This window comes from Dromiciops gliroides, chromosome 1 (genome assembly GCF_019393635.1).
Source record: "Dromiciops gliroides isolate mDroGli1 chromosome 1, mDroGli1.pri, whole genome shotgun sequence".
In the NCBI taxonomy this organism is placed as follows: domain Eukaryota; kingdom Metazoa; phylum Chordata; class Mammalia; order Microbiotheria; family Microbiotheriidae; genus Dromiciops; species Dromiciops gliroides.
The window spans coordinates 528,547,514-528,562,081 of NC_057861.1; the positions used below are offsets into that span (position 1 = coordinate 528,547,514).

The 14,568-nt window shown below is 45.2% G+C and overlaps 1 protein-coding gene across 3 annotated transcripts in view; it reads right to left on the reverse strand.

The window, feature by feature from the left end:
- The window catches only part of SLC29A4 (solute carrier family 29 member 4), a 56,782-nt gene extending 44,821 nt beyond the window's left edge, over positions 1-11,961 (reverse strand). Inside the window, exon 1 of one of the 3 annotated variants that reach the window (XM_043978315.1) lies at positions 11,845-11,961. In XM_043978315.1, the coding sequence (XP_043834250.1) occupies positions 11,845-11,855 (11 nt within the window). In that variant the 5' untranslated portion in view covers positions 11,856-11,961. Of the gene's footprint in view, positions 1-10,083; positions 10,298-10,901; positions 11,043-11,844 lie in introns of those variants that run through there. The other 2 variants (XM_043978316.1, XM_043978314.1) reach the window with 2 other exon arrangements.
- Between the last annotated feature and the right edge of the window lie 2,607 nt (positions 11,962-14,568).

Here is a 14,568-nt window from a genome sequence, read left to right on the forward strand (position 1 = left end):
TCAATGATTACACTGTGCTATAAAACAGTGAGATCGGGGCTAGTGAGGTATGCCAGTTTCCCCCTACATTCAGTGGCTCCAACTGCTGGGCTTTCCCCCCCTCTTTTGTTATCAGTTATATGCATATGTGCATGCTCACATGTATGTATGTGTGTAGATATATAAACACACATGTATAGGTGAATACAGATATGCATACGGATATATCAACACATACACACATGTATATGCACATATACAGTGCATATATGTATATACATACATATACATACACAACACACACATAATACATAATACATATTTTTCTCCAACCTCCCTATAAAGCTGTCAGCAACCTCTGGCTCCTGTCAGTATGTCTGACTCTAGCAGTCCCATTTCCCTCTTCTCATCTCCTTTTAATCTGCTGTTTCTAGTCTCTTATGTGCTGGGAAGCCAGATCATGAAATTTATAAGAACTATATGAAATTATAGTAAATGGGTTTAATTGTATATACTGTCATATTCAGTTGATGTGTTGTTAGGTTAACTAAACTGCCATTTTTTCTCTTTCTCTTTTGTTTTTTCACACAAGGGAGGGCTCACAAGGTAGGGAAACATTCGGAAATAAATGTAATAACAAAATATATTTTAAAATTAATTTTAAAAAGCAAATGGGTTTAGAGTGAGGGGTCTGAAGGTCTCTCCTATAAATAAAATACATGAACTCCATGACATTTATTTTTGCTTGGTCCAAGAAATTTTTTTCCCTTTCTCCCTGAATGTATTACAGAAATTGAAGCTTCAAGATAAGTGAGGTGCTACTGTATCTCATGCCACTCCAAGAACAGTGCCCTGTACTTGGTAGGTACTCAAGAAATACCTATTGATTGAAAGTCATGAAATCATTGGGTTTTCCTCCTCAAGTTGTAAAGCCTCCCTCCTGATCTGAGAAAGCCTTGAGCTAAAAACACAACTGAATGGAAAACATGTAATTTGCCCTACAATGTTACTGAGTTTTGACCCTTGTTAAAACTTCCACAAAGGCTGGGGAGAATAAAGCCCACCTACATAGGCAAGCTGTAAAGACACCCTAGTCCCAGCCTCCACCCCACCCCCACCCCCTCACTTCATCCAACTAGGGTGTCAAGTCAACTTAACAAACAGTCCTGAGAGCTAATACACTAGGCCTCTGGAGGATGAGGGCACTGGCAGCGAGCCATCCTGCCTCCTCTGTTGCTTATAATGACCACGAATGTATCCTAAAGAAATCCTCTCTGTAGAGTAAGAATAATTCATATTTATATCATGCTTTAAGGCTTGAAAAGAGCTTTGTGCACACAATCTCGCTTCATCCTCACAATAACTATAGGAAGGGAAATAGTATTTTTCTTATTTTACAGATGTTGAAACTGAGGCTCAGAATTTAAGTGACTTGCCCAGTGTCACACAGCAAGTAAGTGTTGGAGGAGGAATTAAACTCTGGCGCTTCTCTCTCTCAAAGTGGGACTCAATCTTTTTGGAGGATATGATGTGTACCCCTTTGGCAGTCTGGTGAACCTTTTCAGAATAATTATTTTAAAAAATATTAATATTTGAAGGAAATGCTCAATTTCAGTGAGAGATTAGTGGAAATAAAAATGGATTTTTTCCCCATCCCTGTTCATAGATACAAGGTTAAGAACTCCTGTTCTTTGATGAATGAGAGGTTGTCCAGAGATCCAGGTTCAGAAGCATTCCTGAAACTCTGCTACTCTCCTCTCAGCATAATCACCCCCGATTCTATTTATTTGTGTTGGTGCCCTGAGACAAGGCCAGACCTAGAGCTCTGTGCCAGGAAGACCCTTCAGAGGAGGAACATTTACTGGCTAACTGAGATGGCTGGCATAATAGCATTAGCACCACTCAGCTCAGGGAACATAGGAAATAATAGGAGTCATTATGAATCCCAGATCCCTTTTTTATTTTTTATTTTATTTTTATTTATTGTTTAGATCCCTGATTTCTTAGGCTGAACTTTCCTTTTAGGCTGCCTCCTCCTCAGAGCAAGGATCATACCTTATCTTTTTTTTCTTTTGTGCATCCCCCACAGTGCCCATCATGGTGTCTCCCACAGAGCAGGCACTCAATATATTGACTGTTTGATGTCAAACTGAGGTTTCTATTCTTGGGGGGGAGAAGAGTTGGGTGAGGGCCAGTGGGTGGGTAATAAATGTTTTTGTTTGTCACCTAGGGTGTATGTGCACAGAATAGGGTTGGGTCAAAGCCCATAAGAAACTATATTAGAAGAAAGTGGCATATTTTGGGCTCTGGGAGACAAGCCAAGACATTGATCATCTCTCCCCTTTGCTTACTGTTCAGCCAAAAGCTTCCACCAGCAGCTTTTAATCTTGCCTTTCAAGTCAACCATTCCAGTTCCAGCTATTTTTATTGCTCTCCTCTGCATTTCCTCCAACCCGCCCCAAATCTTGGTTCTGAAGTCTCCAACATGGCTCTCCCTCTTCCTGACACAAAGAAGAAAGTCTCTGTTCTTCCCTCTCTGGGTCTCACCATCAGCATCTCAAAGGTTAGACTGCTTCATTCAAAGAAAATGCCAAGGGGGTGGCCCCTCCAGTCCATGAGTTTAATGACCCAGGGAGTTCTAGACTGAGTGAGGAGAAGCTGGCTAGAGGCAGTACTAGTATGCATCAAAGGCAGAGATATACCACTCTTCTTCCATTTTAAAATCATTGTTCCTAAGCATCACCTGAAGACAACTCAATATCGCCCTATAGGAGTGGATTTGGGGGCCAATGCAGAGCATAGTCTACCAACTTTCTTTTCTTTCTACGGCTTGTACCATGAGTAGAGGACACCAGCCTCTTGCCCCACTTTCCGGAGTACCGAGAGTCATGTACCCTAGTTCCCCCGGAGACAGAAGCTTTTCTCAGATTGTTTAGGCATCCTCAGACAGTTCAAACAAAGGCAGTTGAGCCTTTTCATATGATGGCAAAGAACCACTCCAAGCATGGAATGCATTTCTCCAGCTCTTCATAATAAGTGCTTTCAGGGTAATAAAAAAATTAAACAAAGAAGGCTGTCTGATGTGTCCTAACAAGAGGTCTGGGGATAGGAGATGGGGAGGGTTGTCTGAAGTCTGACACTCAACAGTAACCAGCAAAAGAAGGGCCTAGAAGATGAGGGACCCACCAGGTAAGACAATTCTAACTCAAGATTCTATAAAAAACAACAATATTCATCACAAAATTTGTATTATCAAACGACCAACCAAGCTGGCTGATGATGAAGCCTATTTCCCTCCTTTAGACAAACAGGTATAGACTATAGGTTTGGTATGTCACCCTGCTTAACTTTTTTTTTTTGTTTTTTTTGGCAGGGCAATAGGTTGTTAAGTGACTTTCCCAGGGTCACACAGCTAGTAAGTGTCAAGTGTCTGAGGCCAGATTTGAACTCAGGTCCTCTTGAATCCAGGGCGGGTGCTCTATCCACTGCACCACCTAGCTGCCCCCTTACTTAACTGTTTTTTTGTTAAAGCTAGGGGTTCAAGGTTGGTTGGTTATTTGGGAAGTGACAAGAAATATAGGAAAACAATAAGCATTGATAAAATATTTAAATTTTAAAATATTTTACCAATAATCTTTCATCTTAACCACTGACGTACTCCAAATTGGGCATCATTTTCCTTGAGGCACTTGCAGGAGAGGTCTTATTTTAGCCTTCAATCAATGGGAAATCATTATTTATCCCAGGGGTTCTCAAAGTGTCGTCTGTTGGGAGTGGGGAGTGGGGAGAGCTGGAATCAGGAAGACCTGAGTTCAAATTCAGCCTCAGACACTTTACTAGCTGTGTGACTCTGGGTAAGTCACTTAACCTCTGTTTGCCTCAGTTTCCTCATCTGTAAGATGGGGATTAATAATAGCACTTACCTCCTAGAGTTGTTGTGAGGATCAGATGGGATAAATATTATTAGATACAATCAAGGGTGTGACAGATGCAGCTCAAAGAGACTCCAGAGAGACTATTGTTACATTTTCAGTGTGAACATTTATGGATTGGAAATTGGCAAAAAACCTCCAAATCTTGATTTATTGTCTTATTGGTTATTTAGATTTAATAAAGTGATGGAGAAAATGTTAATATTCAGATTAAACTTTTTTTTTTTTGGTGAGGCAATTGGGGTTAAGTGACTTGCCCAGGGTCACACAGCTAGTAAGTGTTAAGTGTCTGAGGCTGGATATGAACTCAGGTCCTCATGACTCCAAGGCCGGTGCTCTATCCACTGTGCCACCTAACTACCCCAAGATTAAACTTTAAAATGTGTCCCATGTACCTTTTTTCCCTCTGAAATCCAGTTATTAAACATTTACTGGAACACCCTTAGATATAATCTACATAAACAAAAGATCTTGGGGGAGTGTCCTCAATTATTTTTAAGAGTGTAAAGGAGTCTCAAGATCAAGAACTTTGAGAATGACTGATTTTTCCCATGGGAAACTGTGATTACAGCTTTCTTCCTGCTCAGAAGATCTACTTTCCAGATGTTTCCACTTCAGTACAAGGGCCAGACCCAGTTAAAACTCCCACGGCTTCTGATGGATTAGCATCCATGCACTTATCACTAAATCATCACCGTCATGTACAGGTGGATCCTCAAAAGCAATTGCCACAACTGTCATCAGGAGATGCCAAGTCACTGAGATGATGAACTGTTGCTGAGGCCTATGGGTTTGCTTCAAGAAGACCCAAACATGGGGCAGCTAGGTGACGCAGTGGATAAAGCACCGGCCCTGGAGTCAGGAGGACCTGAGTTCAAATCTGACCTCAGTTGACACTTACTAGCTGTGTGACCCTGGGCAAGTCACTTAACTCCAATTGCCTCACCAAAAACAAAAGAAAAAAGAAGACCCAAGCATCCTATTCCCAACTCGGCTGTCTTGGCTTTGGGAGTGAGTGACCCAGTGAAGTTTTTCTGAACTGGGAGCTCCCTGTTGCCTTATATCTCAACCCCCACAACCCTTCACAAAATTTCAGAGGGTTCCATTCAGAAAAATTTCTAAGTCACAGCTTCAGTTTTAGCTCACACCGGTGGCAAAGTCCTTGATTTTCTATAATCTGTTAGATCAGGGGTCTCTTGACATGGGATCCATAGATTCCCAAAGAGTTTGTGGATAGATTCCCGAGAGTCTATGGATTTGGATGTGAAAAACATTACATCTTCATTTTCCCTAACCTCTAACTGAACATTAGCAATACTTTATAAAGGGGAAGGTAGGTGATGTAGTGGATAAAGCACCGACCCTGGATTCAGGAGGACCTGAGTTCAAATCTGGCCTCAGACACTTGACACTTACTAGCTGTGTGACCCTGGACAAGTCACTTAATCCTCATTGCCCTGCAAAAAATAAAATATGAATATAAGGCAAGAAACATAATTCTGAGAAGGAGATCATAGGTTTCTCTGGACTGACAAGAGGGGTCAATGGCATAAAAAAGCTTAAGAGCCCTTGTGCTACAGAAACTGGAGCTTGGGGGTTTAGTACACAGAACCTGGCTCTTTTCAGAAGAGGTGATCTAGCCTAAAGTAGAAAAGGTTGAAATGAGACTTGGCTAAACAAATTTTTCCCTTAAAGTTGTATGAAATTATCTGCAAGTAGGAAAGAAACACAGAGATAGGGATGGAGATAGGAACTGGAACTGTGATTTCATTAGTATAGGAATGAATGAATGGGCATTTATTAAGTGTGTCAAGCACTGCTTTAAGCACTGGGCATACAGCTAGAACAAGAAGATAGTCCTTATTCTTAAAGATCCCCCATTCTAGTTAGGGAAGACAATATATGTCTGAGTTCAGTTGCAAGGAAGGTGGAAAGGTCCAGAGATCTTTCTGGTTCTAATAAAAGCCTTGGCAAAGTCCAAGGGTCCTTCAGCTTCATCAGGGGGTCTAGTTCCTCAGATGTCTCAGGGGTAGGGGAGTGGGCTAGGGTCTAGTCCTTCAGCTGCACTGGGGGGATCTAGTTCTTCAGCTGTATGGAGAGGGTTGGTCTAGTCCTTTAGTTTATTGGGGTTCTGCTCCACATGCATGACCCACCATCATTAGGAACCCAACCAGCTCATAAGTTTGTTACTGTCTGTATACAAAGGGGTTGCTAAGAAAGAGAGCATGACCACAACCAAACCCATCCTCTATTTAAATAGATCAGAATAAGAGAGGTGGAGAGGCAGAGCTCAGAATTTCATGACATGCAGGAGCAGGATACCAATAATGATCTCATTTGGCCATATCCATTATCTCATTTGGATTTCACAACAACCCTACAAGAGAGGATATTATCCCTACTTTACAGATGAAGACTGAGCCTCTGAAAAGTGAAGTGACCTTCCATGGTAATACAGTGAATAAGTGCTACAGACAAGATTTGAACCCATGTCTTCCTGACTCCTGGTTTATCCCTGTATTCACTATATCCCTCTTAACCACCCCCCCCCAGACTATGGAAATTCTCCATCTGGTGATTTTTAAGGAAAGGATTATTTACAAAATAAAACACTCTTAGAGGACCTGGGTTCAAATGTCATCTCTGATACTCCTTGTGTGACCTTGGATAAGTCACTTAACTTCCATGGGTCTTGGTTTCCTTACCTTTAAAATAACGGAGATCCTTTCCTTCCAGCTCTAGATCTAGGGCTAGAACAGTTTAAATATGGCTTTGGTTGGAAGTAGAAGGTTGAAACTGTGAGATTTAAAATTGGATATACAGAGCATTAATCTCCCCCTTTAACTTTTCCCTTTTATATATATCTCCCAGACCAATAAGAAAAAGGAGCCTCTGAGCCTTAATCTGTGAGGGATTAGTTTTTATTGCTTGGGAATTAATTAGCCAATTAAAGGTGAAACCAATTAGGGAAATAGGGAAGTAGAAATACAGATGAATGGTCTTAGATCTAAGTTTAGTCTATTTGATCCCAGAGATTAAGCTGGTTTATAGGAATTTAGGATTTTCCTTTATAAAACTCATCGAATCCCAAACTGCCCACAAGGCTCGAACCAGCACACCCAAGGCCGAACACCAACCACTGTTTTGAACTCCCCTTACCAGCATGCCACAGTTAAGTTTAACAACCAGAGAACGCCAACTTCTGTTCCTGCCCTTGATTTTAAGTTGGCATCTGGAAGTTCCTCGCATTCTCGAGTTCCTCTCCAAAAGGGGAGGTCCTTCAAAAGCCACTTCAGTAGCATGTGCAATCTCTCAAATGATTCAGCTAAAACTTGCGATATTAATCTTTACCACAAATAATTTTTACCACAGAAGAGATGACCTCTTCCATGGTATGGGGAAGAGGAATAAATTAGCATTGGGAATCTTATTTTAAATCCAATCTCCATGACCTTGGTTGGGTAAATCCCTTCCCTTCAGGTCCTCAGATTTCTCATCTGTAAGATAGGGAGTTGTACTAGCTAATCTCTGAGATCATTTCCAGCTCTAAATTCTATGATTCTATGAAAACTTTGCCATCATCCTTTGAAAGTCCAGTCACAGGGTCAGGAGATAATGCTACATGAGAGAAGCTCTTCCTTCTACTTCACCACTATCTAAGTTCTGTAAGAGGATTTCAGGGGAGCATTTAAGGCCACACTGCTTCTTACTGAGCATCCTCATTGGAGGAGCAAACATTTCCTGTCATGTGCTTGTAGGCAAAAGGCATTTGCTAGAGATGAGCTCCAGGCCTAACATAAATACCAAAGCTACCCTTGGTCTCTTTGGCTGAATGATGCAGGCCAGGTCAGGCTGAATTGATTAATGCTGGATGAGCAGCAAAGAACGCAGATTTTATTTGCTATATTTCAGTGCCTTGGTCTTTACTCTTTGGTGGGGGAAGGGTGAGTTAAAAACATGGGTCTGGTTTGATATTTGGTGTGTTTTTCCATAAGGCTGTGTCCAGACTGTCCAGCGGGTCCTCAAAATAGCATTTGCTAATGATAAACTAGCTATTCTCAGGCCAACTCAGGAGCATCCAGTGTAACTTATATTGTTCTCTCTGCCACTCCTCCCCCACCCCTCTCCCACCTAAAGCAGCTTTGAGTCTTCATGGGAGGAGAAACTTCCAAACACAGGGATTCAGAGCTTTCTGTGGGCCATTCATCTCTTTCACGCCTACAGTTCCCATAGGAGATCCGCTCCCTCTGGACCTCCCAGCCCTACTTATAACTTTCACCATCCATCATGGAAGTGAGTGTCTTGCCAGCCCAGCTCTTTGGGCGACATCTGTTGTCTTGGAGCCAAGCATTTGGAATGGAATGTGACGTCACTCTCCAGACCTGACTTTGGCCCAGGTTCCTAAAGCCTGGGCTCAGAATCCTTCCCAGGGCAAAAGAGAAATTGAATCTAAGTTCAACAACCAGACTGGGAGCTCTCTTCTCTGGGTGGGAACCTTGTTAGTAGGCATGGGTGCTTATCTCCTTAAGGAACCTATAGATCAATAGTTCTTAACCTTGGGGTGACTGGAAAGATTCCAGAGAGTCTGTCAATGTAGATGAAGAAAAAAAATTACATCTTTATTTTCACTAATTTCTAACTGAAGTTAACATTTCCTTCAATTATTAAAACAAACAAACAAACAAACAAACAAAAAAACCCCAACCCAACACCAGCACCAAAACCTCATTATTCTGAGAAAGCTTCATCAGATTGCCAAAGTGATCCATGAAAAAAAAACAACACAAAAGGTTAACAACTCCTGCTGTAGATCAGGGGATCTGAGCTTTACATTTGGAAGGGGCCTTAGGAGTCATCATTTTACAGATGAAAAAAATTAAGACCAGGAGAAGTTAAGTGACTTGCCCAAGGTGACACCAGTGGTAAGTTGGCAGGACCAGGATTTGAATCCATGTGCCCCTGAACCATGTTGTTTATGGGGACTAGCAGAGTCACCCAGCCTTTGTATAACCGGCCAAGGGATTTAAAATTCGTCCTTTCCCACTAAGCTCCTTCCCAAAGTCAAATACAAACTTCTCACTTTTTATTTTTTTGTTGCCAGAATCAAAAGGGAAGTGTTTCTTCTTTCACGAAGGAAGAGTCATGCTTCATTAACCTTTTGCTAATTTCCTTCAACAGACTCCACCCCTTCCCATCCTTCACCCCACCCCCATCCCCTTACCCCCCACCCCCACCCCCCTACGCACAGGCGCACAAATAAAACAGCTTACATTCAAACCCCAAACAGCACAGGCGTCTGACTGAAAACATGTGAATCCCAAGCAAACTCTCATAGAAAAAAAGTAGCATTTGGTTTCTATGTCACCTGCCAACTCAAAGCTTAGGAAAAGCTAGTTTTCGCAGAGGATCGCTCGGAGTATAAAAGCTGTCATAATCCTCATGCCCAACCCGGCATCAACAACTTTCCATCAGGTCTGGCCCATACACCTCTATAGTAAAGCACGGCGCAGTGTATATACCCCCGCTTGCCACCGTGCAACACCAAGTGAAAAACTTAAGGCAGAAACCACTATTTCCTAAGAGTTGAAAAGCCTTAGGGGTAGCTCGGAAGCTGGAAAGAGGCAGAGCGAGGACGAAGGGAAGATGTCCTATCTTAGCAAGTATCTCTGAGGCAAAAATGCCGAAATCATTGAAGGCTGATGAAATTTAAGGTAAGTAGTAGTATATTTAGTGGCTGATTCTGGGCTACCACTGGAGAGAAGAGCTACATTAAAAAAGAGAGAGAGAGCGAGAGGGGAGGCCTTGCAGAAATGCTTAGTTGGGGTGGCGGTGGAAGTAAACGGGCCCTCACCCTCTTTCACTCACCCTTTCTGCCTCCCTCACCCATGTCTGTGTCCTGCCCTCTCGGTGCCCTTCAGGGCTGCCACAATTTCTTGCGCAGAGTTGGAAGGATGGCGAATGGAAAAAAATGCATGAAGGTATTAGCTCTGGGGAGGACGCCTCGAGACTGGTAATCTGCTGGGTTGGGGGGGGCAGGGACCCCCTTTGACCTCCCCGCTCATGCCCTCTGGAAATAAAGGAGTGTTGGCCACACTGCACTGAGACCAGACCCTGGCTTGGCCAAGTAAGCATTCTCGGAAGGAAGTAAGTGGTAAATTTGGCAAAGTATTACCTGTGGACCTCCCTGGGGAAGGTAGGCTGATGGGTTGGTGAATTTCTTCTAGCAAGTCGTGTGTAAACCATCTCACGCACGTTGGCTTTCGAGCAGTCAACAAAGTGCCCAAGCAGTCCCCTTCACAGCCCCTACCCCCAAGTTAGCTCCGACCAAGCCCAACCCTTAGAGATTAAACGTCGCTGTATCCCTGGCGAGACACTGGACTCTCCTCTCCCTTCTTCCCTCCCTCCCTCATCAAGGCTCGGAGCGGGGGGCCGGGGGGGGGGGAGGTGTAAGGCTGTCCCTTTACAGAAGAGGCTCTTCCTCCCCAACCCACATACCAGCAGGGGGAGCCCCGGATACGCCCAACTGGCATCTAGCCAGGATCTGGGCTGGGAGGGGGCCTGGGGGGGGGGGGACTTTGTTTTAGCACCTATAAAGAGTCTGTTTTACCCCAAGAGAAGAGGGCAGCCATGGAGCGCCCAGAAATAGGCAGGGTCCCGGAACGGAACAATAGTTGGGGGTCATGGTGGGTCAAGTCTCACATATCCAGCTTCATATTTTCTGAGAGTCCGCCTCGCTCTCGTTCCGACCCCTGGGGAGGAGGACCCTTGAACCAGAGTCCCCACAAGCTCCTTTAGGTCAGCTCCAAGTCTAGCCCCCTTCCATCCGTCCCCGTCTTCCCCTCCAAGGCTGTCCTTGCAGCCCAGCAGCCGCAGACAAAGGGCTCCAACAGGTTAGCCGCCTGTCGGTCTCTCTTACCTCGGGGCCAGGCTGGGGGGGTCGGCAGCCGCCTCCTTGGGGGTGCTGCAACTCCCCCCCACTCAGTCCCCTACCTCAGTCTTGGAGCCACCGTCGCCGCCGCCTCCCGGGAGCTCTCAGCTGGCCAGTGCGAGCCATGCCCCGGTCGCCGCCGCCTCCCTGCGCCCCTCCGCCAGCTCCATGCAGCCAGCCCCGGGCTCCCCGCGATGCTCCCCGGGCGGGGAGAAGGGGTGGGGGAAGCGAACGAGGACCCGGACTGGGGCTGGGGGCGGGGGCGGGGGGAGAATTGCTGAGCGTGCGCGCGTGTGTATGTGTGTGCGAGTGAATGTATGTGTGAGAGACGGCGAGTGAGCGAGCGCCGCGCCGGCGGGCTCCACCGGTGCCTGGGGTTCGCCCCTGCCTGCCGCCTCCTCTTCTCCTCTAGCTCTCTCTCCTCCAATCGCTCCCTCTCTAGCCTCCCCACCAACCCGGCGCCCGGAGCCTCCCCGCTCCCCTCTCCGTCCCACCGTGGGGTTGAACCCGCAGGTGGCTCCTCTGGCAAGGCAGAGGCAGAGGCAGAAGCAGAGGCAGACAGGACCCCGGGAACCCGAAAGTTGGCATTACTACACCCCACACAGACACGGGATGGGGTAGCCCGATGGTCACTCTCAGCAGGCCCCTCTGTCGGGCATGCTCTCCAGCAGGCAGCCACCCCGGGAAGGGAGGGGCCCTGAAAGAAGCAGGCTCAGAGGAGGCCCTCTGCCTGTGCCACTCAGAAAGGATGGGTTAGCTTCTAGTAATGTGGCCGCTTCTCCCTTCCTATTCGCCCTCCCGACCACACCACCCTGCTTTCTTCCTCAGTCCCGCGGTTCTTCCCTTGTGCAGTCCCTGAGGGAAAGAGTGACTCTACAGAACGCTATGTACTCCTTCCCCATTCTCATCGTCGGCCGGCCAGTGTTGTCAGAGAGGTCAAATCAGGTTAAAACACAAGCCAAGGATGAAGGGGGGAAAAAGAAGTCACAATATTGACTTACTCACATCTCATACATTACTTAGCCCTGGCAAACTGGCTTCTGCCCTCACTGCTCAACCTGAAACTGAGCTCTCCAATGCCTCCAAAAGTCTCCAAATTGGCAAATCCCGTGGCCTTTTCTCGTTCCTCATTCTTCTTGAGTCTGCAGAGTGATGCTGCACCACCACCCCCTTCCCCATCCTCATGTTTTGGTGATATTGCTTTCCTTCCTTCTCAGCCTCTTGTGTGTGACATTGCTGTCTCCTGGTTCTCCTAGCAGTCTTCCTTCTCAATCTCCTTTACCTGATTATCATCCAGGTCCCACCGTGTGTGTGTGTGTGGGGGGGGGGGGAGTTCCAGGGATTTGTCCTTGATTCTCTCTACACTCTCTCCTGGTGATCTCATCAGCTCACAGAAGTGAAGAATTTAAGAGACTGCTGGGACCTCAGAAACCATTTAGTCCAACCCATCCTTGAAAAAATCCTCGCTATTACATACCCAAAGAATGGTCATTCAGCTTCTGCTTGAAGACCTCCAATGAGGGAAAACTCAGCACCTAATAAAGCAGCCCACGTTTATTTGTACAATTCTAATAGGAAGGGCATCGTAGTGGGACAGTATGCTGAGCCTGAAGTCAGGAAGATTCATCTACCTGGGTTCAAATCTGGCCTCGAACACTTACTATCTGATCCTTGGTCAAGTGACTTAACCCTGCTTGCCTCAGTTTCCTCATCTGTAAAATGAGGGGGAGAAGGAAATGGCAAACCAGTCTCTGCCAAGGAAACCCCAAATGGGGTCACAAAGAGCTGGACATGACTGGACAAACAACAATAACATCAAAAAATTTTAGGAGCTTTCCCTCTGACAGCATACCTAAATTTACCTCTGCAGTTTCCGCTCATTGTTCCTGCTTCTGCCCTCTAGGCTCAAATAGAATAGGTCTTATCTTACTTATGACCACCCTTCAATACTTGAACACAGTTTGGTGACCCATTGAAGTTTTCATCTTCTCCGGATTAAAAATCCTTGGTTCCTTCAACCCATCCTCATATAATAGAGACCCAAGGTCCTTCAACTTCCAATGGATACAATTATGGTCTCCATATAGATGACCTCCAAACCTACTTATCTAGCCTTCACCCACTTCACCCCTTCTCTTAGCTCCAAATAGGGGCAGCTTGGTGGCACAGTGGCTAGAACACTGGCCCTGAAGTTGGGAGGAACCTGAATTCAAATCTCACCTCAGACACTTACTTGCTGTGTGACCCTAGGTAAGTCACTTAACCCCAATTGCCTTAAACATCCAGGGCCATCTCAGTCGTCCTGATGTAGATCTTGCCACGGGACCCAGATGGTTCTGGAGGAGAGAGTGAGGTTGGTGACCTTGCACAGCCCTCCCTCACTTAAGTCCAATTCACTGCAAGTCTTTTGATATCAGCCTGATGTCATGGTCCTCTTTGAGAATGAAGGACAAACAACAACAGCTCCAAATGGCTTGCTCTACAACTCCACTAAGCTGTCCCCATAGGCATTGTAACTCCACATGTCAATAAACATTTATTAAGTGCCTCTCTTATGCCAAGCATTGTACTAAACACTGGGAATACAAATAAGAGCAAAAAGAAAGACAACTCCTGTCCTCAAGGAACTTACATTCTAACCAGAAAAGATAATACATAAAAGGGAGTCAGAAAGGTGGGGGTAATGGGGAGAAGAGGAAGTACCCAGGACAAAGGCATGATGAAGTCCAGGAGTTCTGTTGGGTGGGAAAGGAACAGATAGCTGGCCTGGGCACACTCCTTATATAAGGTTCTTGGAGGATCTTTCCACTCTCTAGTCAAAGGGAGGAACTCCAGGTACTGATGAGGTTGTGAATTCCAGGACTGAAGTTATCTTCCAAAAGGAAGAGGTTCCTGGGGTGAAGTCCCAAGGAATGAAAAACAGCTTGCCGTCTTTCCCTCTTCCTAACTTCTTGATTTCTATCCAGGGCACCACCTTCCTTCTAGTCATTTACATGGGGAACCTCAGAGTAATTTTCCTTTTTTTACTCTCCCCCACTACCCCAGTTGCCAAAACTTATTGCTTCAACCTCCATAGCATCTCTCACATATGTTTCCTTCTTTGTACTTAAGCAACCATCACACCCCTTTAGGCCATCATCATCTCTCTTCTGAACCACCGAAGTAGCCTCCTAATTGATTCCTAATGCATGAGTCTGACCATGTCACTCCCTTATTTACAAAGTCTCAGTGGCTTTTTATTACCTCTAGACAATCAATAAATATTTATTAAGTGCCTACTATGTACTAGGGGGTGGTGTATAAAGCCAAGTAAAAGGGTTTTTTATCCTGTTGAGGAGCTAACAACTGAATAGGGAAGAGAACATGCAAATAACTAGCGTAACGGGTGGTTCACATTGTTTGTGTCATGGATCTCTTTGGCACTGTGGTTAAGCCTAAGGACCCCTTCTCAGAATAATGTTCTTAAATGCATAAAATAGAATACATAGGATTACAAAGGAAATTACTAGGATCAAATACAAACTCTTCTGTTTGTCATTTAAAGCTCTTCACAAACTGGCTCCAACCTAGCTAGACAAATTTCACATTACTCACCCTCTTACACTTTACACTCCACTCAGTCTGGTTTACTTGATATAATCCATATGTGGCCTGATATTTTTCATTGCTATGCCCTTATTCTCCTTCCGTACTTCTGCCCCTCAAAATCCCTAGCTTCTTTCCAAGTTC